Genomic DNA, 20,997 nt, shown 5'->3' with positions numbered 1-20,997 from the left:
GGTGGAGTTAACCTAAAAATGGATTCTCATGAGAGTCCAAGGATAGAAACTACAGTTCATCCAGGCTTCCCAAGACCTGAAACAGGAGGGAAATTATGGATTCAAGAATACTGTCCAGACCATCTCTTTCATTCTCTCAAGGGCTGAGGGCAGGCTGTTTTCCTTTACTAAGGGACATATGATGATTGACATCTCTTGCACAGGGGACCTATTGAAGCCAGGTGCTCCAAGGACAGACCTCAGGGGCCTCGGGCAGCACATTCCCCTTGGGACTTCAGGACTCTGAGCAACTTCTTGAGCCCCGTTGTTTGTTCTCGTGAAATAGGAGTCTTCGCCATGGCATGCTGGCTCCCTGGGCCTCAGTTTCCCTATCTGTAAATTGGTCAGTAATGGCTTCTCCCTTTTAAAGCTGGATGAATCAATGATCACACACAGATGCAGACCTGCAGGGCCCTTTCAGGCGCAAAGCTGCAGGATCCGAGAACTGTCTTCCGTTTTTGTTACCTGCCAATTTTTTCCAAACTCATTGTGCCCTGAACACTTATCACCAATTTCTCAGTTCTATAGAAAGTCAGTCTGAGTGAGTTAGAATGGCAAACACACCCTGCTCTTGAGATGGGGACTTTGAGTTTAAATTATGTCTATAAGTCAACAGTCTCCCATGAAGGTATATAGATACAGCCAATGTGATTGCAATTTGCTTCCTGTACTAGAATGAAAATAACTACCAAAACTTGCAACATACGAGGCCCAGGCTCTGGCCTGGATTCTGGATCCTGGTACGGCAAGGCCTTGTTCCCGCAGGACCGACTTTCTTTGGAGTCTTCCAGCTCTACTGTTCTCACATTTTAGCCATGCCCAAGCCAGAGGACAGGGGCTTGGGATACCAGCTGAAGGCCTAGCATTCACACTCCTCAAATCCCCTTCCTGCCCAGGACCAGCCTGCCTCCCTTCTCTGGCTGTCAGAGGTGGGCGGGAACCAGGGTTCACAGTTTGCTCATTGCTGTCAAGGTTGTTTGCTCATTATTGTGTAACTGAACTATGCTTTAGAACCTGCCAGGAATCAGGGATTTTTTTTTTCTTTTCTTTTCTTTTCTCATTAACCAGGAAGGGGTTGAACATTATCATGGAGTGTGGGCTGGAGATGCCGGGAAGTGGACTTTGAAAATTGATGTTGTCCTCCTAACCCTAAGTGGCTGGTGGGGTGCTGGGAAACGAGGAGGATCTCAGGGTGGGGTTCCACCTGGACTGGGTGCCCTTAGTCATGGTGGCAACCTGTGCGGGGAGGAGAACAGTATCTCTAACTATGGACCCGTGATTTGTCCAAGCAAATACAAGTGTCATGCTCAAAAGCAGTGAAATGCAAGTAAGCATTTATTGGCCTAACAAACGCCTTGGGCTGGGCCAGCTGTCACCGACCCCAAACCCAGCCTGCCCTGTCCTGGCAAGCACAGCGCTTACGCCACCTCATGCAGCTCTCAGAGCAGCGACCCACAGAATTGCCTGGAATGCTGGCCAAAGTCATAGGCTCTCAGCTCCACTCTGCACCCAGCGAATCAAAATCTCAGAAATCTGTTACGTTCACGAGGCCCCGAGGTGACCCGGGTTTTTTGTCAGTTTGGGAAACGACTGCCCTAAGAAATATAGTCACCATAGCTGCTTTCTGCCTCCCCCTCACTTTTGCAGGAGGGCCTAGAGCCAGGAAGCCAGGCTTCTCCTTTCCTTGTTGACCCTTCATGAGGTGAAGGGCGTCCTGCTTCCCTCTGTACACTTTTTCTTCCATTTTTGTTGAGATATAACTGACATATAGCACTGTATAAGTTTAAGGCATACAGCCTGATGATTTGACTTACATACATCATGAAATGATTATCACAGCAAATCTAGGGACCATCCATCATCACATATAAATAGTGCTTCACTCTATATTGTCAGACCTGAAATAATCTCCTGTCAGCTGATTGACGTCACCAGTAAAAAGCAGCTGCTGACTGAAATCCTTCCCTGTGCATTTCCAAGGTCTTCTTGTAACCCCTGGGAGTGGGTCTGGGCCTGGAACAGCCCTGGGGAGCGTCAGAGAAGGTGAGGCCCTGGGCAGGTGAGACTCTGGGTGGGGAATTGTGTGTACATGGACTTGGGGGTATTCGCATGTATTTTTGAGCGTGTGTGAGCGTCTGTAGGAAAACCAACAGACCCAGAGCTTGAAGTTCCCAGCATCCTGTTGTTAGGGGGCTCAGCCTCTGCCCTGCCCCCAGCCTGTGACCAAGCTGCTCTCTGCACACCCTTCACTGAGGACCATTGTCTCTGAGTGGTTCCAGGGGCTCTGGGTGCTTGGTTATGGACTCAAGGGTCCGCAAGCGGCTGTGAGTTGTGTGCTGGGACCCGCTAGGGCTCAACAGAGACCGTCTGGGTGCTAATATGATCCTCCGCCCCTGCCAGGTCTTGGATTGTATGTCACCATTACCCCCCACCCCAAAATCCTTATCTGACCACTGAATCAAGGTTGACCCAGCCCCAGTCACCATTATGATGCCCTATTTTATTTTCTTATTAGCAATTATAGTCACCTGAAATCAACTTGACCATTTACTCGTTTAAGTTATGTCAGTGTAGCAAAGTCAATGAAGAGCCAGACCGCCTGGATTCAAACCCTGGCTCTACCACACTGTAGCTGTGTGACCCTGGGCAAGTCACATACACTCGCTGTGCTTTAGTTGCCTTCTTGGTAAAATTGGAATAATAATAGTGCTCCCCCCACAGGGTTTTCATGAGGGATAAATGAACCACACAAATAAGGCACTGAGGTTAGCACTGGCCTGCAGGAACTGCATGCAGGCGTTCATTCTTGCTGCTCTTGTGATTATTAGGAAATTCGATCACTCACCTCTGCAGTCCCAGGGCCTAGAAAAGGACTGGGAACCACATGCACACTCAATAACTGTTGAATAAAGAAAAGAATGAACAAATGAATGACTGAATCTAAGTCCTCCCCCCAGATGAGTGTGACCCAACTCCCTTCTCTGGAGCTTGACTCAGCTCCAAGCTTGACTCCACCAAGCTGGAGAGAAGCAGTCAAATTTATTTTGGAATGCGGCTGTGGGCACAGCCTCCGTTCTCGGGTTATTGGGTTCAGTGGCTTTGTACCCCGCCAGCTACAGCCTCCTGCTGCCCTCTGCTGGTGTCTCTAAGACAGGGCCAGCAAACTCAGAGCTCATATGGCGAGCCAGGTGAGAGGCGGGGTCCCGTGAGCCCCTTGTCTTCGACTTCAGATGATCCTGTTTTCCTCTCCTCCTTCTTTCCCCGGGTTGCTACACTCCCTTGGAATGCCTTTGCCTAAAAGTCCCTACCCTGCAGGGCCAGATGTCCTCGCCCACTGGGTGACCACACGTCTCTGGCACCCTGGACCCAGACAGCTTAAGACCATGCTCACAGTTACATGGTCATTCTAGATCAATGCACTGAGGCTATGGGCTAAATTCCAGATAAGAGAAAAAGCAGTGCCACTTTCCTCCTCCCTGACCAGGGAGCTGTCAACCCCCTGGAGCCCCAGGGCAACAGGTGTCAAATCTGACCCCAGGCCACAAAGTAAAGGTTAAGGGAGGGCTGAGGAGAGATGCCAAATTCCCTTCATCCTTGCCCTGTTTAATTATGACCAGTGCCTGAAAGGAGATGAATATATTGTTTTAAAGTTCTTTTAATCTTTCTCATGTTTGTGGTTATAGCACCTGTTTTATCTCTACTACTCTGCCTGTTGGTGTTTTGTCTTTTTGGGTTTTTTTACATAGATTTATCAGGATATATTTTTCTAATTTGTCTTTTAAAAGTCTGGTTTCATTGATCATTTCTTTTTTAAATATTTCATTAATTTCACTTTTATATTTATTTGTTTTGGCCTTTATTTTTTGTTTTTAAAATTTGTTTTAAAAAGATGAACACTCAATTCAATTATTTTCAGTGCACCTTTTTATGGTTTTTTAATTTTTAATAACAAAAGTAAAGTATATTTTCCTCTGACTATAGCTTTAACTATAGCTCATAGATTTTGGATACTTATTACTGATTAACTTGATTAATTTAATTTAATTAAATTAATTTAATTACTACTAAGATTGTGCATTTTTTCATGTTTCCATACTATTGGCCATCAGTATTTCTCCTTTTATAAATTCCCTCGTCTCATTCTTACTTATCCCATTTTTTCTACTTAGATATTAATTTTCTTATTGATTTATCTGTTATGTACTTTGCAAATAAATCACACTTTTCTGATTTTATGTTGTGTTTTACTTTTTGGCAGAGACGTTTTATATATTTTTGTGTGTAGATATATCAATATTTTATTTGGATTTTCTTCTCTGATAGTCTTAGATAGCTCTTTTCCCTTCTAAGACTACATAAACCATTACTTACATTTTCTTCTGATTTTGATTTTGATATATAACTAAAAGAATCTGACTTCATTTTTCTTCCAAATGCTTAACTTTTTAATTCAGTATTACTAATTGAACAATTCATTATTCTCCTACAATTTGGGTATTCTATTTCTATTTTTATCAGGCATATATAAGATATATATGTATATATATGTATATTTGGACCCGTTTTTGGAGTCTGTGGTTCTTTACATTGTTTTATCTAGTCCTGTGTCAGTAATACACTGTTGTAACTATGTTAGCTTTCTAAAACCCTTTAAAATAAAATGACCACGTCCATTCTCCTTATGTTTTTAAATTAATGTTTATGACTGTTCTAGGATGTTTCTTCTTTCATCAGAGCTTTGGAATCATTTGATGAAGTCCTCACAGCCTCAATCACTCTTTTTGGGGGGGATTGAATCTTTGGAGAATTCACATCCCTCTCAGACTCTCTGTAGCTGGGGACCAGGCATCCCAGGCTTGCACAAAACCCACCACTGGTTTTCTTCCCTTTCCTGCCCTGGGCCATCTTTCTGGTCACAGGATGCGTTTGCTTGGCCTGAAGTTGTCATCTGACATTTTGGCCCTGGCCTGGCCCCAGCCACTTACCCCTGAAATGAATGAAGTACTCAGGGGGTTAATAAATGTGCAGAAAGTCTGGCAGTGAGGTCATGGTGCTATTTCCTCATATCAAAGAGCCTGGAAGCATCTTGAAGGCACTTTCTTCAGGCCTACGAATAGACTTATAAGCAGGAATTAAGGATTTCATTCATTCAACTCTTCTACTTATTCACTTGATTCATTCTGTCTCCTTACTAAATAAATAGGAAAAGTACCATTTTGCTCAGGCAGGGCCCTCTTGAGTCCTTCTGTGCCTCCAAATTGTTTCAACCAGGCAGTCTGAGAGAGACTATACTGCTTAAGTAAATGGAGATCAAATATGTGAGTATTCAAAACGTATCCAGTAGGGATGGGCTACACATGCTGCAGTAACAACCCCCAAACCCCAGTCAAAATCCAAGTGGATCTGGGTGATCCCCAAGGGCAGTTGTTTTCCATCCATTTGCTCAGGTGTCCAGAATCCTGGCTCGTCCAACTTAATAACCACCAACACTTCTGTGCTCACCAGGGCAGCAGAAAATTGGGCATTTCAGAAATGTGCACTTGCCCTCAACTGCTTCCATCCAGAAGGAATACATGTCACAGGGTAACGCCTGCCTCCATAAGGCCTCTCTTATTGAAACAGTGAAAAACAATAAAATCTACCAAAAGGTACCAGTTATTAGCTATACAGAGGCCTAATAGTCACAGGCAATTAGGTTGAACAATAATAAGTGTCTTGGTCTCTGAGTATCTTGGTGCCTTCACAAGAAGATGGCTCTCTTCTATTCTCCTGGTTAAAAGGCTCTATAATCCATCCACTCATTCCCAATCTACCCCTTGGGCACCTTCACTGCCCGTTGCTGAAGCACAATTCTACAGCTGATCCCTAATGTTAAGGAAGTGCAGGCCTGTAGCATATGTGAGGGCATGACCAGCTGTTTCCATCTGTGTATCCAGTGCCTGGATAAGTCTTTGGCATATAAATTAATATTTTTATTTCTTCTGATAGGTACCTGGTATCTTTGCTCTACTATATAAAACACGAGTAACCCAAAAAGATCCAGTACACGATTCAACTTGAATTAAGGACATCTGGAAGGTAATAGTGATTAAGAATGCTCTGAATGTAAGCAACTCAAATGCCAGTGATTTATTTATTTATCTGTTTGTTCTTTAAAGTTAAGTATTTTTTAAATTAATTAATTTATATATTTTTTGGCTGCGTTGGGTCTTCGCTGCTGCATGCGGGCTTTCTCTAGTTGCGGCAAGCGGGGGCTACTCTTTGTTGCGGTGCGTGGGCTTCTCATTGCGGTGGCTTCTCTTGTTGCGGAGCACGGGCTCTAGGCATCTGGACTTCTGTAGTTGCGGTGCGTGGGCTCAGTAGTTGTGGCTCGCGGGCTCAGTTGTTCCACAGCACGTGGGATCTTCCCGGACCAGGGATTGAACCCGTGTCCCCTGCATCGTCAGGTGGATTCTTAACCACTGCACCACCAGGGAAATCCCAATACCTGTGTTTTATGTCAGTGGAATTCAGAACAAAGATAGAATCCTAGAAAAGTAAACATCAGAGGGCTTCCCATAGGCTGCTCAGTATGGGATATGGGCTGATCTGGTGACAGGAGGGTTGAGAACCAGGACGCAACTTGAGAATATACTATAAAACAGGGACTTCCTCGTGTGGTTGTCCCCTCTCCAGGTATGGAAGGCTCCCAGCTTGCTCCCATGATGTCACCTGGCATTGCGAGTGTCATAACATCTCTTGAGAATAAGGGTCACACAGCTCTGGCTTCATTTGGCACCTAGGCTACCAAACTAGGGACACGGCTACTATGGTTGGGGTGGGGCTGACATTGTTTAAGTTCTATGTTGACCTTTGCCCATGAATGGTGGTGTAGGAGAGACCTCTGTGCTCAAGAATGGGTAAGGACCTGCATTTTCTGAAATACTTGCCTCGATCCTCTGCTTTAATCGGGCTGTGTCTGCAGAACCCAAATGACCCACCTTACTTATTCTCTGCGCTGGAAAGCCAACCAGAGCCCCGCGGCCCGTGGTGCCGGTTGATCTGAAGCTTCCTCCTAGGCTTTGGGGTCTCAGCGTTCCCGGCCTTCAACAACACAGGAGATTTTTTTTTCTTCCTATGCAGTCACATAGTTCTGCCACTCTTTCCTTCCCTCTTGTCAAGAAATAGGCTTGGCTTACATATTGGGATGAGTAGTGATCACCCATAGAGCATTGTCCAGACCACCATGACCTCGCAAGGATCCCAGTGGCCATACTGTACAGTGTGGCTCCTCCCCAACCCCCAGGGTGAACTGATCGGATCAGAGGTGGGCATCTGAGACAAGTAGATGCATTTCTACATAGTTTTGAATTGATATCAAGCAAGAGTTTCTGATCTCTGGGACACACGAGAGACCTGGACGCGGGTGGAGGAAGCTGGTGTGTAAAGGAGGGAAAGAGGTGAGGATGGGCAGAGAGAGGCAGAAGCCAGGGAGGTGGCACAGCGGTGCCTGTGCACCCCCAGTCCTTCGTAAGTCAATTCAGAATCCTCTGTTCTTTAAGAACACCCTCTTTTTGGCTTAACTAGATCCAGTTGTTTTTCTTATTTGCAATAAAAGCGGTCTGTTCTAAGCTCCAGGCCTTTGTACTGCAGAGTTGTTTGCTCATTATCGTGTAACTGTTTATGTTTCAGAAGCTGCCAGGAATTGGGGATTTTTTCAAGTAACAGGGGAAAGATATGAACAGGGAGGCTGAGCTGCATGCTGTTGAGACGTGTGGCTTTTGTTTTCAGATGTGCTGTCCCATATATGAAGTGTGGCTGCAAGAGTGTTGGGAAGACGGGTAGGGCTCGGGGGTCCCATTCAGAAAGGGCCAGAGAGGGCAGTCCTCCTGGTTCCTGGGAGCAAAGGAAAGAGTGGTAGGTTTCCTGTCTGGGGGAGGGGTATTCGTTGCCCCCTCCCATGAGCCTATGGTTCATCCAGGCGTCATTCCAATTTCTTAAGCACAGACGTCATTTAAATCTTCCTTTGCAGCAGTGTGTCAATAAAATCAACTAAATATACAGAGGCCTTTGGCCTAAAAATTTACAGGCCAGAAGTATAAGCTCTGGGGTCAGATGGCCTTTTTCATGAGCTGTAGCACCGGTACTACCTGTGCAAGTTCCCTCCCTCTCTGTGTCTTAGTTTCCATGTCTGTAAAATGAGAAGGGTTTGAGTAGATTATCTCTGAGGCAGAGTGGAGAACATCCCCGGAACTGCCAGGCAGGAAGAGGTTTGGGGATGAATTTTAACATGGCTGGGCACCCTCTGTGTCTGACATTTCTGAAGGGATTAGGACTGTGCAGATGGTATGTTCTCCCCTGAGCCAACAACAGTCACACTGTCATGGGTAGAGAGAGATCCTGGGCGGTGAAGGGTGAGGGGAGCCTACTGGGTGTAAGGCCACTCAATCTGGCCAGAGAGGAAGGTGCCTCCCTGCCAGGTCATCCCTCTGTAACTGTGCAGTTTCCTAGGCTCAGGGCTTGAAGCAAGAGGCAGACACTGAGACCTCCCAGCCCCGGGGCTCCAGATTGCATTGGCTGGAGGAGTCTGGGGTTTCGGGGGGAGGTCTTGAACAGGGCTCTACATGGGGGAGGTATCAATAGAAAGGATTTGAAGCCGTGGGAGAGAATGAGCCCAAGCCTGGAGCGAGAATAAGGAGAGAGGGGAACTGGAGCTGAGGCTCCCGAGCTCCTCTGTGGAGCAGTCCAGGAGAGGAGGAGGGATGAGACTGATGCAGAGCAGCCAGAAGGATAAGAAAATTGCAAGCACAAGAGGAAAAGGGAAGGAGGAGGCAGTGATCAGCTGGGTCAAATGCGGCCGATGGCTGGAGGAGGTGGAGGGCAGAGGAGGAGACGCTGGATTTTGTAACAGGAAGGTCTTGGAGATCTCATTTTAGCCCTTGCCCTGGGAAAGCAGGCTGGCCCCCTTTTCCTCTGATAGGTCTTCCTGGTGTGAAGCCAGTTTCAAACTTTATTCTGAGGGAGGCATTCCATAGCAGCCCTGCCTGCTGGGCTCACCCATGGCTCTGTGGAGAAGCCCTGGCCAGCAGAGGGTCACCTTTTTTTTTTTCTTTTTTATAAATTTTATTTATTTATTTATTTTTGGCTGCGTTGGGTGTTTGTTGCGGTGCACGGGCTTCTCATTGCGGTGGCTTCTCTTGTGGCGGAGCACAGGCTCTAGGCGTGTGGGCTGCAGTAGTTGTGGCTTGCGGGCACTAGAGCACAGGCTCAGTAGTTGTGGCGCACGGGCTTAGTTGCTCCGCGGCACATGGGATCTTCCCGGACCAAGGTTCGAACCCGTGTCCCCTGCACTGGCAGGCGGATTCTTAACCACTGCACCACCAGGGAACGCCTGAGGGTCACCTTTTTATTGGGACATTGGCAGCACACAGCTCTGGGCAGTGCCCCACCCTCCCCAGGGGCTCAGAACTCGCAGATCACGAGGCACCGGTCTCTGCAGGCCTTGTCGTTCCACGTGCCATCGGGATAGATCTCCACACAGTTCTCTGTGTCTCTGTTGTTGGGCTCCCCGGGGGCCCAGTTAGAATACACCAGGGGCTCCCCTGTGGGGTAGATGAACGTGCCTTCCTTCTTGTTGTCGGTCATGCTCAGGAAAGCAGACTTGTTCTGGTCTGCGACCAGCTGTTTCAAGGCCTCGTTCTCGGCTGCAGAGCGTGGGGAGGCCATCTGTCCCCCGGCCTGTGTGCATATCTGCTGTGCATCCTGAAAAGTTTTTTCAAAACCTCCCGTCTTGAAGATCTTCTCCCCGACACCCCGGCCACTGGGAAAGAGGTCCACTAGGGGAAGAGGAGAGTCAAGTTGGGGTGTGGCAGCACCTGGACCTTTGTGCTCCAACCAGAGCCCCCCAGCCTCCCATCCAGGGTACCAGGGCACCACATAGGATGGAAGCAAGGCACTGGTTCCAGAGCAGCCCTGGCTCCACGATGCGCCCTGTGAGTGGTGCTGTGGTCTCCAGTTACAGGTGAGGACCCTGGAACTCGGGGAGCTTACGTAAGAGGCCCAAAGTCACACAGATGTCAAATGTAGAGTGAGGATCAAACCTTGTTGGATGTGACACTAAAGCTTAGACGTGCACTTTCTGTTCCTCCCCATGTCATATGCCAGAATTGGTTTTTCAATTACTGTGTAGATTGGAATGACTTTGGCCAGGGAAATGACACGGTGCTGCCCAGGGCAGTTCCTAAGAGTGTGGGAAACACCATGCAGGGGGCTCGCTCTCACCCCTGCATGATGGCTGGGCATGTGGGGTTGTCAGAAGGGGGTCTGTGCTGTGTGAAGGGGTGAGGGGAAAGGAGAGGAGAGGATGGGGCATCTGAGAGCAGCGACATGCTAATCTCTGCACTGGGGGCAGCCCAGTGTTGGCCTCTTGATATGCTTACGGGTGATACCCCAGCCAGTCAGCCTCCCTGGACCGCTGGGCAGGGGATGAAGGTTTCTGAGAGGTGTGTGTGGGAATGGGGGGCAGGAGAGGGATCGGCGCTGGAGAGACCCCTGTTTGGGAGTCAGAAGGCCACGTGTTCAGCCCCAACCTGACAATGACGGTCCAGGTGGGCAAGGGAAAGTCACTTCCCTTTTCAGGGTTTCCCATTCCTTATTTCTAAAGCAGGTGTACACTACATAAAAGCATCGCCTGTGTGACATGTTAAGTATCTCTTATTCCTCCATCCTATCCCCATCCCTGTGACTTCTAGGCTCATGCATGGAAATCTTCAGGGCTCCTAAGAGGGCTCACTGGACTGGGTAGGAACCCAGACTACACCCTGACCCACTGCCCTTCTCCTCTGAGTAGTTTCAACAAGGACTCAGAGGCCAGATTCTCCACGGGGTCAGGATGGCACCCAGAGCAGCCCTGGACAAGGTCAGTGCAAGTTCATGCGCCATAATTGGGTTTATGTCCCACGCATCTGGGTGGGTGTGCCTGTGCATGCGTGAATATGCCCATATATCCATCTGGAGGTACACAGGTGGAATTAAGGTCCATCTGGATGGGTGTGCATATTTGTGTGTGCATACGTGTGCCTGTGTGCACATGTGTGTAGATGGTGTGGAGTGAGCGATGGTGTTTAAGTACCCACACATGTGGCCGGTGCCTATGCTCATGTTCTCCTTTGTTTACATCAGTGTGCCTATGAGCAAGGGAACGGGTATGCAAATATGTTTGTAGAGGGAGGAGAACGTCAAACGCTGGAAACTCTCATCCTTACTACTTAGGTACTTAGTCGGCTTGAGCCCTTAGGAACCAACCCTATATCCCACCCCTTTATGCTCTACTCCTTCAGAAAACTCTTCTTTTTTTGGATCATGAGGTTTGATGAATGATGTGGACTCAAAGCTGATGTCAGGGAAAGCAGAGAAGGGGGAGGGGCAGTTGGGGACTGAGGCAGAGAGTCCCAAAGGCACCGGGCGGTCAGGTGCGCACTCCAGGAGGCCTCTGCCTCCTTAGGATTCCAGGCTTAGGGAAGAATCTCTGCTTTAAACACCCAAGGAGATGCAGGGAGAGTCCAGCACTGGCCAGAGACTGGAGGCAGCCTGCCCCTGCCAGACCCAGGGGCATCTTTAGGGTGAGATACTCAGTGGCCACACAGCAAGGTTGGGCCCCACCAGACTTGAACCCCATGAGCAGCATCCCAGCCCCTGCTCACAGGACTATGTCTGGATTCTCTGCTGCCTGGGCTGTGCAGATGCATCTCTGGGTACTTGCATACCTGGCTCCACAGAGGGAAGAGATGCATCGTGGGTTGTGTGTCCCCTTGTCTATCATAGGGACATGCCCAGAGTAGGCAGGGGTGAAGGTCTCCTGCATTGGTGACAAGGACTGCATTCTCCTCCTTTTCCCTTGCATCTCCTTGCAGCTCCTGGAGTACGTGGCTGCACTGCTGTGTCCCAGCCCATCCTTAGCCCCACTGCCTGCCCCAGTTCCAGGTCCAGTCCTAAACATGGTCCCAGCCAAGTTCAATTTTAGACCCAAGCCCAGCCAACTCCAAGCCAAGACCCAGACCTAGGATGAGGCCCACCGTTGGTGTCTGGTTCAGGTTCAGGTCCAGGAACTCACCTTTCTTATAATGAGAGAAAGCATTCTGGAGGCGTTGTAGCTGTCCCTGTAAGGTCTCCATCCGCTGCCGGAGAGCAGTGATGTCTGCAGGGCAGAGAGGTCGAGTGAAGAAAGGTCCAGCACAGCCTGGGATCAGCTCAGAGCCCGGGCCTCAAGGGAAGGGTACCCAGTTGCAGACACATATTGGGGGTGGGGGTAAAGAACTGGGACGGAGCCCTAGGAAGCCCACATCTGCTGACATAGGTGGGCCTGTGCTGCCCACAGGATTTCCTATGTTTCTGCTATGAACACTGTTCCCTGAGCAGGTCCCTGCACCACACTGACACTGAACCAGGTGACACTGTAATTCCAAATTCTAGGAACCTGATAACACTTCCTTTTGGGGGGTGGGAGTAGAGGAATACATGTAGCTCAAGTACTTCCCATCCACTGGGTTATTTGAAGTTCAAAGCTATCTGATGAATTGGGAAGGGAGGTGTGCTCGTCCCAAAGATCAGATAGAAAAACTGCTCAGGTTGCCCTCCAGCGAGTCATAGAGGCTAAGACCAGCGTCCGCTTTGACTTCCAGCCCCTCACCTGTAACTAAGGGGGACGCCTGAGAGGAGGGCCCGGGAGGGCCTCCTCCCACCCTCCGTCCCACCCGTGCCCTTGTGGGGCCCCCAGATCTTCCTTACCTTGGAGTCCACTCTCTCCCTTCGCTCCTCTGTCTCCAGGAGCACCTCTGTCCCCCTTCAGTCCTGGGGGGCCCCTGGCACCTGGAGGTCCCTGTGGACCCATGGCTCCAGAAGGCCCTGGGATCAGAGAAGAAGAGTTGGGTGAGTTCTGAACACATTTTCTAGCATTTTCACCTCCCCCAGTACATGGACTATCTTATCGTCCAGCAATACGCCCTCCCCATATACATATGTCCCTCTGTGCCCTGAACCCAGCCTTGCATCCTCTCTGTGTACTGACTGTCCCTGTCACCCAACAACCAACCTTCCCTGTACATAGACGGTCCCTGCTACTCGCCCTACCCTCTCCCTAGAGACAGACAGTTCCCAGAGCCCAACACTGGCTGTCGCCCTGGAGTGCTAGCTCTGACCTGGCGCGTGGTGATGGTGGGCACAGGGGAACAGGAGCCCAGCCCAGCTTCCATCACTCACCTGCTGCCCCAGCACTTCCAGGGGCTCCGCGTTCACCGGGGGCACCTCTCTCTCCTTTAAGACCTGCGGGGCCTCTTGCCCCTGGGGAGCCCTGCAAGCCCGTGGCACCCACTCCTCCTGAGGAAGGAACAAATTGGGACGAACATGGCTGAGAGTGCGCTCAGCACTTAGCATTGCCTCGGAAGTGGAGCTTTTCACCCACAGCTCCAGGTGAGAGAATGAACTGGGAGACGGTGCTCCGTAATGCCTGGCCTCCTCTGGGGAGGGTATCGGGGAAATACGGTCAGTGTGGGAATCTGCAGAGAGAGACCCTGGCAAGGCCTACCCGCGGCAGATGGTCCGGGCTCTTCCAGGCACTGTGCGCATGCCTTAGGCCCCATCACAGACTGCCACGCCTCCTTCCCACACCCGTCACATACCAGCCACCTACCACTGGGTCCAGTCTCGCCTTTGGGGCCTGGTGCACCTGCAGGTCCTATGTTCCCCTGCCTCCCTGAGGGACCGTCTCTTCCAGCTGGACCAGGCATACCTGGAGGTCCTGGAGGCCCTGGGGAAAAGGACCAGCCCAGTTAGTGACACTGAATCTCCTTGGAAGTGGGAGTGCCTAAAAGATGAGGGCAGTAATAGAAGTCTGAGAGGCAGCATCCTCCTAGAGGTGCTGCCCCACAGCAGCTCCAGTCTTCCCTGAAATAACCCAGCGCCACCTTGGAAACAGCCTTCTGCCTCCTTCCTGGGGTAGAATCTGTGCATGCCTACCGGCATGTCCTAGCGACACCACACCACCTGCAGACATCTGCATTCCATGCCCAGCTGCTCACCAGGTGGTCCGGTGTCTCCCTTTGGCCCGGGTTCTCCAGCAAAGCCATTGTCCCCTTTGGGCCCAACTGGGCCAGCTGGTCCAGGCATCCCTGCTTCTCCTACAGGTCCTGGTAAACCTGTGGCAGCAGAAAAAATGGGCATAAACCTGGCCCCAGGCCCCGGAGGAGCCAGAGGATATTCCTTCAGGTTTCTATAAGGTGTAGACACTTCACCTCCACAAGACCCGGTCCAGTGGTGATCCAGGAAATGGGCATCCACATCCTCATTTTACAGGTGAAGAAACAGGCTTGCCAGAGCTGGAGGCAGATCAAACCAAGACCTGCCCTGACTTTCCATACAACGCACCTTCCCCTGCCCCAAGGCCACAGTATTTATAGCAGGCAAGCCTGTCAGCTTTTGCCCTTGATCATGGACTCCTTGCCCTCCCCCTTCCCAGAACCAAAGTTTATATCAGAAGTGACACCAGATGCTAATCACCAGAGAAATATAAATCAAAACCACAATGAGCCACCACCTCACACCTGTGAGAATGGCTATTATCAAAAAGTCAGCAAATAACAGGTGTTGGAGGGTGTGGAGAAAAGGGAACCTTTGTGCACTGTAGGTGGGAATGTAAACTGGTACAGCCACTGTGGAGAACAGTATGTAAGTTCCTTAAAAAATTAAAAATAGAACTACCATGCAATCCAGCAATTCAACCTCTGTGTATTTAACCAAAGAAAATGAAAACACTAACGCAAAAAGATTTATGTGCCTCCAAGTTCATTGCAGCATTGTTTATAGTAGCCAAGTGGAGGTGGCCTAGAGCCTAGGTATTCATGGATAGATGAATGGATGGAGAAAATGCAAGGCGTATATACAATGGAACATTATTCAGCTGTAAACAGGAATGAAATCTTGCCATTTGCGACAACCTGGGTGAACCTTGAGGGCATCATGCTAAGTGAGATATGTCAGACAGAGAAAGGTACCATACGATCTTACTTACACGTAGAATCTAAAAAACAAATGAACAAAACAGCGTGCTCATAGATACAGAGGACAGATTGGTAGTTGCTAGAGGTGGGGTTGGGGAGTGAGCAGAACGGGTGAAAGTAGTCAAAAGGTACAAACTTCCAGTTATAAAATAAATGAGTCCTAGGAATGTAATGTACAGCAAGGTTACTATCGTAAATAATACTGTGTTGCACTCTTGAAAGTTGTTAAAGGCGTAGATCATAAAAGTTCTCATCACGCACACGAAAAATTGTAGCTCTGTGTGTGGATGGATTTTCATAAGCCTTATCATCATTTCACAATATATACAAATATAAAATCATTATGTTGTTCATCTGAAAGTAATATCATATTATATATCAATTATACTGTAATAAAAAGAAGAGAAAAAGCTATGTAACATGCTCTTAAAACTATAGAAATTAGACCAAATTATTATGCATCATTAAGTGATAAAAGTATGCTATAAACACTCTATTTAATATGATTCTGTTTCCTAAATACGTCCATGAATGTGTAGGGCGTGTTCACACATAAAACACATTGGCTAAACCACAAGAACAGCACATACAAAAGTGTTAACAGTTGCTGTTTCTAAGTGGTACAATTAAGGTATTTTTAATTTTCTTCCTTTTATCTTTAGTGACCACTTATTATTTTTTTTACACATATTATTTTTTATTGGAAAAATGACCAAACACTTTAAACTTGTTACCTCAAGAAAGACTGCCCAAGTCTGAAATTATATGAGATCTACCTCGATTTAAGAATTTTACACTCTGTGTAAAATTGTGAGTTTGGTTATTCTTTCATTGAGATGAAATTCACATAATATAAAATTAACCTTTTTTTTTTTGGCTACACATGCAGCTTGTGGGATCTCAGTTCCCTGACCAGGGATCGAACCTGGGGCCCGGCAGTGAGAGGGCTGAGTCCCAACCGCTGGACCGCCAGGGAATTCCCTAAAATTAACCTTTTTAAATTTTACAAGTCATTGGCGTTTAGCACATTCACAACGTTGTGCAACTACCACCTCTATTTAGTTCAAAAATATTTCATCAACCCCAAAGAAAACCTCATATCCGTTATCACTCTGTCCCTGCTTCTTCCCAGGCCCGGCTACCACTATTCTGCTTCTGTCTCTATTACTTATTCTGGACATTTTATGTAAATACATACAATATATGAGCTTTTGTGTCTGGCTTTTTTAACTCGGAGTGACGTTCTTGAGGCTTATCCAGTTTGTAGCACGTCTCAGCACTTCATTCCTTTGTGTGGCTGAGCAATGTTCTAGAGTATGAACACAACACGTTCTGTTTATCCATTCACCACGGATAAACGTTGATGGACACATGGGTTGTTTCCATCCTTTGGCTGTTGTGAATAAAGCATTCATGTGCAAAAAAACAAGAGAAGAAATGACACCTGTCAGGTGCTGCTAACTTATTCATTCACTTATTTGTTCATTTCCTCATTGTTTCATTTATTTGTTCGCTGGGAAACGAACTATGGAACATAACTTTCTGCTTAGCACTGAGCAGGATGTAAATGTTAGCACCAGGTCCTTGTCTGCAAGGGATTTGTCACTGAATTTTAAACTGTGAGGCATGGGTAACGAGCGAGGAAGACAGTTTATGAGATGTCCCTCATCCCATCCCAGCACCTCCAACCCCAGCACACACACATAGTCGGAGGAAACAGGATTTCAAGGAGAAGAGAGGTGACATTTCAGGTTTGGAAACTGTGCCCCAGGGTAAGAAAGGCCAGGGCCTGCCTGGGCCAAGCATGTGCTGGTGGTGGGAGACTGCATTTGATGGGTGGCTGAGAGCTTCTGTGCTGGGCATTGTGTTCTGCTTTTAGTTACAATCCTCACTAGGCGTGAAATGGAAGCATAGAGGATGGGCCCCGCATCCCAATCCCACAGTGTGCCGTGCTCAGGCAGAGACATCCTGGCCCCAGGCCAAGCCTCTCTTGGGCTCCCCACTGGCCGGGGTGGCAGCAGGTACATGGGAAAAAAGCCACTCCTTAGAGGGGAGCATTAGAGGTTGCCCATCCTTGTGCACAAACTGTGGAGGCCATGAGAGCACCCTTTTCAGCAGCAAGAACCATGCCTCCCAAAGCACTCGTTTTGCATCCTAGCATCCCCCGAAGTCCTAGCCCTGTACCTTACTGCCACCCGAAGTGAAGTTTTATGCACCACCGATTTGGCCAGTCGTAACTGTATTAAAATTCCTCCTGTCTTGGCAATTTACATTCATTTATTCCGCAAGTATTCACTGAGCTTCTACTAGGTACAAAGCACTGTCCTAAATGCTGGGATTTTATTAGTGAAAAAAACAGGCAAAAACCAAATCCCTTCCTCATGGAACTTAAACTCAACTGCATAGAAATAGATAATCAAAATTAAAATGTACAACATACGATAATTTATAAGATCAGAATAAGTGCCACAGAGGAAAAATAAAGCATAGAGTATTGGTGGGGCCGTGCAGTGTTCTCTCTCCAATAGGAGGGCCAGAGAAGGACTCTGTCTGTGACTAAAGCCATGAAGGAGGTGAGGAGTGAGCCATGGGGATGTGTATGGAAAGAGCAAGGCCCTGAGGAGGCAGGGGGCCAAGCGTGCTTAGGGACCAGCGACAAGCCAGTGTGGTCAGAGCCCAGGGACAGTGGGAGGAGTGGAAGGAAATGAGATCAGAGAGATCAGCAGGGGTGGAGGGTGGTCTTGGGGACTGCTGTGGGGTGTGAGGTTTTACTCCAAGGGAGATGTGCGCCCCTGGGAGGACTCTCTCACCGAATCCTTTCGGGCGGGGGTCTTGGAGGTGCTGAGGAATGAGGGAATTGTCCTTGGAAATTCAGCCCCCCAAGCAGGGTCCGGGTCTTATTGGCCCTGCATGAAATGTCTGGAGCATCACCAAGTGACCCAGCTCCACCCTCTACCTCTGCCCAAGGGTCTCTCCTCTCAGGCCCATCTTGTCCTTTACAGCAGGTTCTTGGGACCACGTGCATCAGAATCTTGTCACCAGTGCAGACTCTGGCCCCACCCAGACTTACTGGGTCAGGATTCTGAGGATGCTCTGATCTCCAGGAAATCCTCAGACCCATAACAGTTGAATAACTAAAGTGCCTGGGACTGAGGAGCCAGACAGGAGCCTGGTCCTTGGTCCAGCTGTGCAGTGTTCTCTCTCCAAGCACCGACCCAAGGCCAGGCTTGGAACGCACAAGAAGGGGGGGGCTCAGCCACACCCATGCTGCTCAGAGAGCCACTGTAGGAAAGGCTCCCTACCCCACACCCTGCCCCGGGATTCAGTTCAGGGCCCCACTGGGAGCTAGAGAGAGCTGGCACCTTGAATACCACCCTTCCCCTGAGTTCACTTCCAGGCAACCTTCTCCAAGCCCCAGCCCAGTTATGTTGGGAACTACTTTCTGTCTGTTAAGGACAGACAGATAATTGTCCCTTATCCTACAAAGCCTGGGGATGTTACCTATTCTCTCCAGCTTAAATGCTGCTCGTTTTCTTCCTCCCCAACCAAAATGCAAACTCCAGAAAGATAAAGACCTCAGTTGATCCCTGCATAGCCCTGGCCTAGTGCCATGGTGGTCCCCTTGTTCTTGTTGCTGGTTCATTGAATTCTCACTTCTTGCCAGTAAGACCCAGATCCTCCCCTGTGGGCCAGTATTTCTCGGACAATTCCCTTAATAATCAGTACCTTTGGAAACCTCAGGAGAATTCACCTGATTGGTATAGCAAGAAGATGCAACTTTATCCTGAAGACTCAACAGGAAAATGAAGTCCTGGCTCAATTATTTGTCGCTGTATAGTAGATATTATTCCCATCTACAGATGAGCAAACTGAGACTCAGAGACACTGAGTGGCTTGTCTCTGGGGGTCCCTGCTGTGGAGCTGGAGCTAGCAGTCGAGCACAGATGTGTCTGATGCAGAAGCCCATGTCCTTTTCATCTTCCACGTTGGGTTTCATATAGCACCTTTGTGTCACAATTTTCCTACCTATCAAATGAGATTAATACATCCCTTGTAAGACTTTTGGTGGGATTAAATAAACCACTCAAGTGAACACCCAAGCACGGGGCTGAACAAAGAAATGTCAGCTGCCTTTCCTTCTCTCCTCTCTCCATAATGTATTTAGGGAAAATCCTTTTGACCAGGCCTGAGTATGGGGCCACAGAGCCTCATCCTTTCCCACCCCTCATGGAGTAGAGTTTAATTGCATATTAAAAATATTTAACATCCTGCAGAGGCACCATTTAAGCAGAATGAACAACAGTTAAGTTCTGGAGTACGGTTCTAGAGGACCCCAAATACCAGTCGTTTACTCACTGTTTGCTCCTTCTTGGGTGGGTGGAGTCAAGATCCTAGGGGAGGAATCAGGGCAGCTGCTGACGGAGCTGGGGGCTCGAGGCAGCCCGTCTTTGCCAACCAGTAAGGCTGTGTTTTAAGTGGGCTGGTTATCTGGGGGAAACCCACCCATGCGGGATGAAGAAGACCATCTCCAAGGTTTACACAGCAGAAAATCCAGAGTTTCTGGGTTGGTTACAATTTCAATGCCCACCCCTTCCCACCAGGACAAGCCCATGGTCCCAGCTCTACCTGGATCCCCCTTCTCGCCCTGGGGGCCTTCTCCCCCATCTCGTCCATCACGACCAGGCAGGCCCTTCTCCGGAGGGTTACACATGACCAGGGTGCAGGCGTTGGCCAGTGTTTGCTGGGAACAGGTCTTCATTTCTTCCCCCAGAGACCTTGGGGGCTGTGAGAGCAGAATCAGCATGGAGAGAGGGAGGAGAGGCATGTCCTAGGCAGAGGAACAGGAAGAAAGGGGACATGCTTTTGGTGCGAGGATGTGGATTTTAGGGCTTGCCCTGGCTCCTGGAGGTGAGGAGAAGCACTTCCTCAACCTCCTCTCCTCTGCTCTGGGGCCAAGAGCAGCGGGGCTCTGAAAGCAGTTTAGGGACAAGGTGGGCATAAGGTCTGGCCTGAGAGGACATGAGTTGACCAGCTGGACTTCTGACGGGGGTGACCAGCAGCATGAACCTATTCTTAGATGCTCTGTGTCAACCCTTCTTGTGCCTCCCCTTGGGCACTGCCATGGGCACTGTGGCAAGGATGTAGAATTCCTCACTGAGGCCATCTGTTACATCAGGAAGGACTCACTGAGAGCTCTCGGGCGGGACCCTTCCCATCTCTGGACCTCCTTCTCCCTTTCTGTACCAGTAAGTTGGTTGACTTAATTCCGACAAGGCAAACTCGTTTCCTCTCCCTTGCTGCCTTGGATGGACTAGTCCTGGTGGTCTCAAGGGCTGCCTGAGAAAAAGCCAGAGTCCCGAGCACTGGATGGGTGAATGACTGCATGTTTGCCAGGTGATCTGCCATTCCCGGGCTCCATGAGGAAAGTCCATGGGACACCTAGAGTCCTGTCCAGGCCTCCTGAGAGGACTTGGAACAGGGGCCTCATGGAGGAAGGGGACATGTGAGACGGGCACAGTCAGGGGAAGGCTAGTCTCTGGGAGGAAAGAGCAGATGTCCAAGAGCGCATCCAGTTACCATCGGAAAGGGACTCAGGAATTAAGTGAGGTCAGGGTGGGTGCAGGACCTGGGCCCAACATTGGGCTTCTTTCCTCTCTCAGAGAGAAACTGTAAAGTTACGAGCATGGAAAGGGCTCATGGGAGTTGCAGAGGCTGGGAACAAAGCCTGAGGACCTGTGCAAAGGACAGGGGGTCACCAGGCAGGCTGAGGTAGTGGGAGGGGAGAGGCTTCCTGGCCAGAGAAGTACCTCCTTCCAAGAGGAAGATGAGCTGCATTTTCCACAGGGGCTTCCAGACAATGGCATCTGAGGTCTGGTTGGATGTCACATCCAACTCACCCAACCTCTCCCAGCCCAGGAAACACACC

At 49.1% G+C, this 20,997-nt stretch overlaps 1 protein-coding gene across 1 annotated transcript; it reads right to left on the bottom strand.

Annotated features, from left to right (window-relative positions):
• Window positions 1-9,480: 9,480 nt before the first annotated feature.
• SFTPD (surfactant protein D) lies at window positions 9,481-19,896 on the bottom strand. The gene is made up of 7 exons (XM_060126178.1): window positions 19,698-19,896; window positions 14,094-14,210; window positions 13,706-13,822; window positions 13,276-13,392; window positions 12,805-12,921; window positions 12,131-12,214; window positions 9,481-9,854 (listed from the first exon to the last, which is right to left on the bottom strand). The coding sequence occupies exons 1-7, from the start codon at window positions 19,894-19,896 to the stop codon at window positions 9,481-9,483; spliced, it is 1,125 nt and encodes a 374-aa protein (XP_059982161.1).
• Between the last annotated feature and the right edge of the window lie 1,101 nt (window positions 19,897-20,997).

The sequence above is a fragment of the Lagenorhynchus albirostris genome, chromosome 16 (assembly GCF_949774975.1).
Source record: "Lagenorhynchus albirostris chromosome 16, mLagAlb1.1, whole genome shotgun sequence".
In the NCBI taxonomy this organism is placed as follows: Eukaryota; Metazoa; Chordata; class Mammalia; order Artiodactyla; family Delphinidae; genus Lagenorhynchus; species Lagenorhynchus albirostris.
The sequence above is the reverse complement of the archived record's forward strand: the minus strand, read 5'-3'. Positions and strand labels throughout refer to the sequence as shown.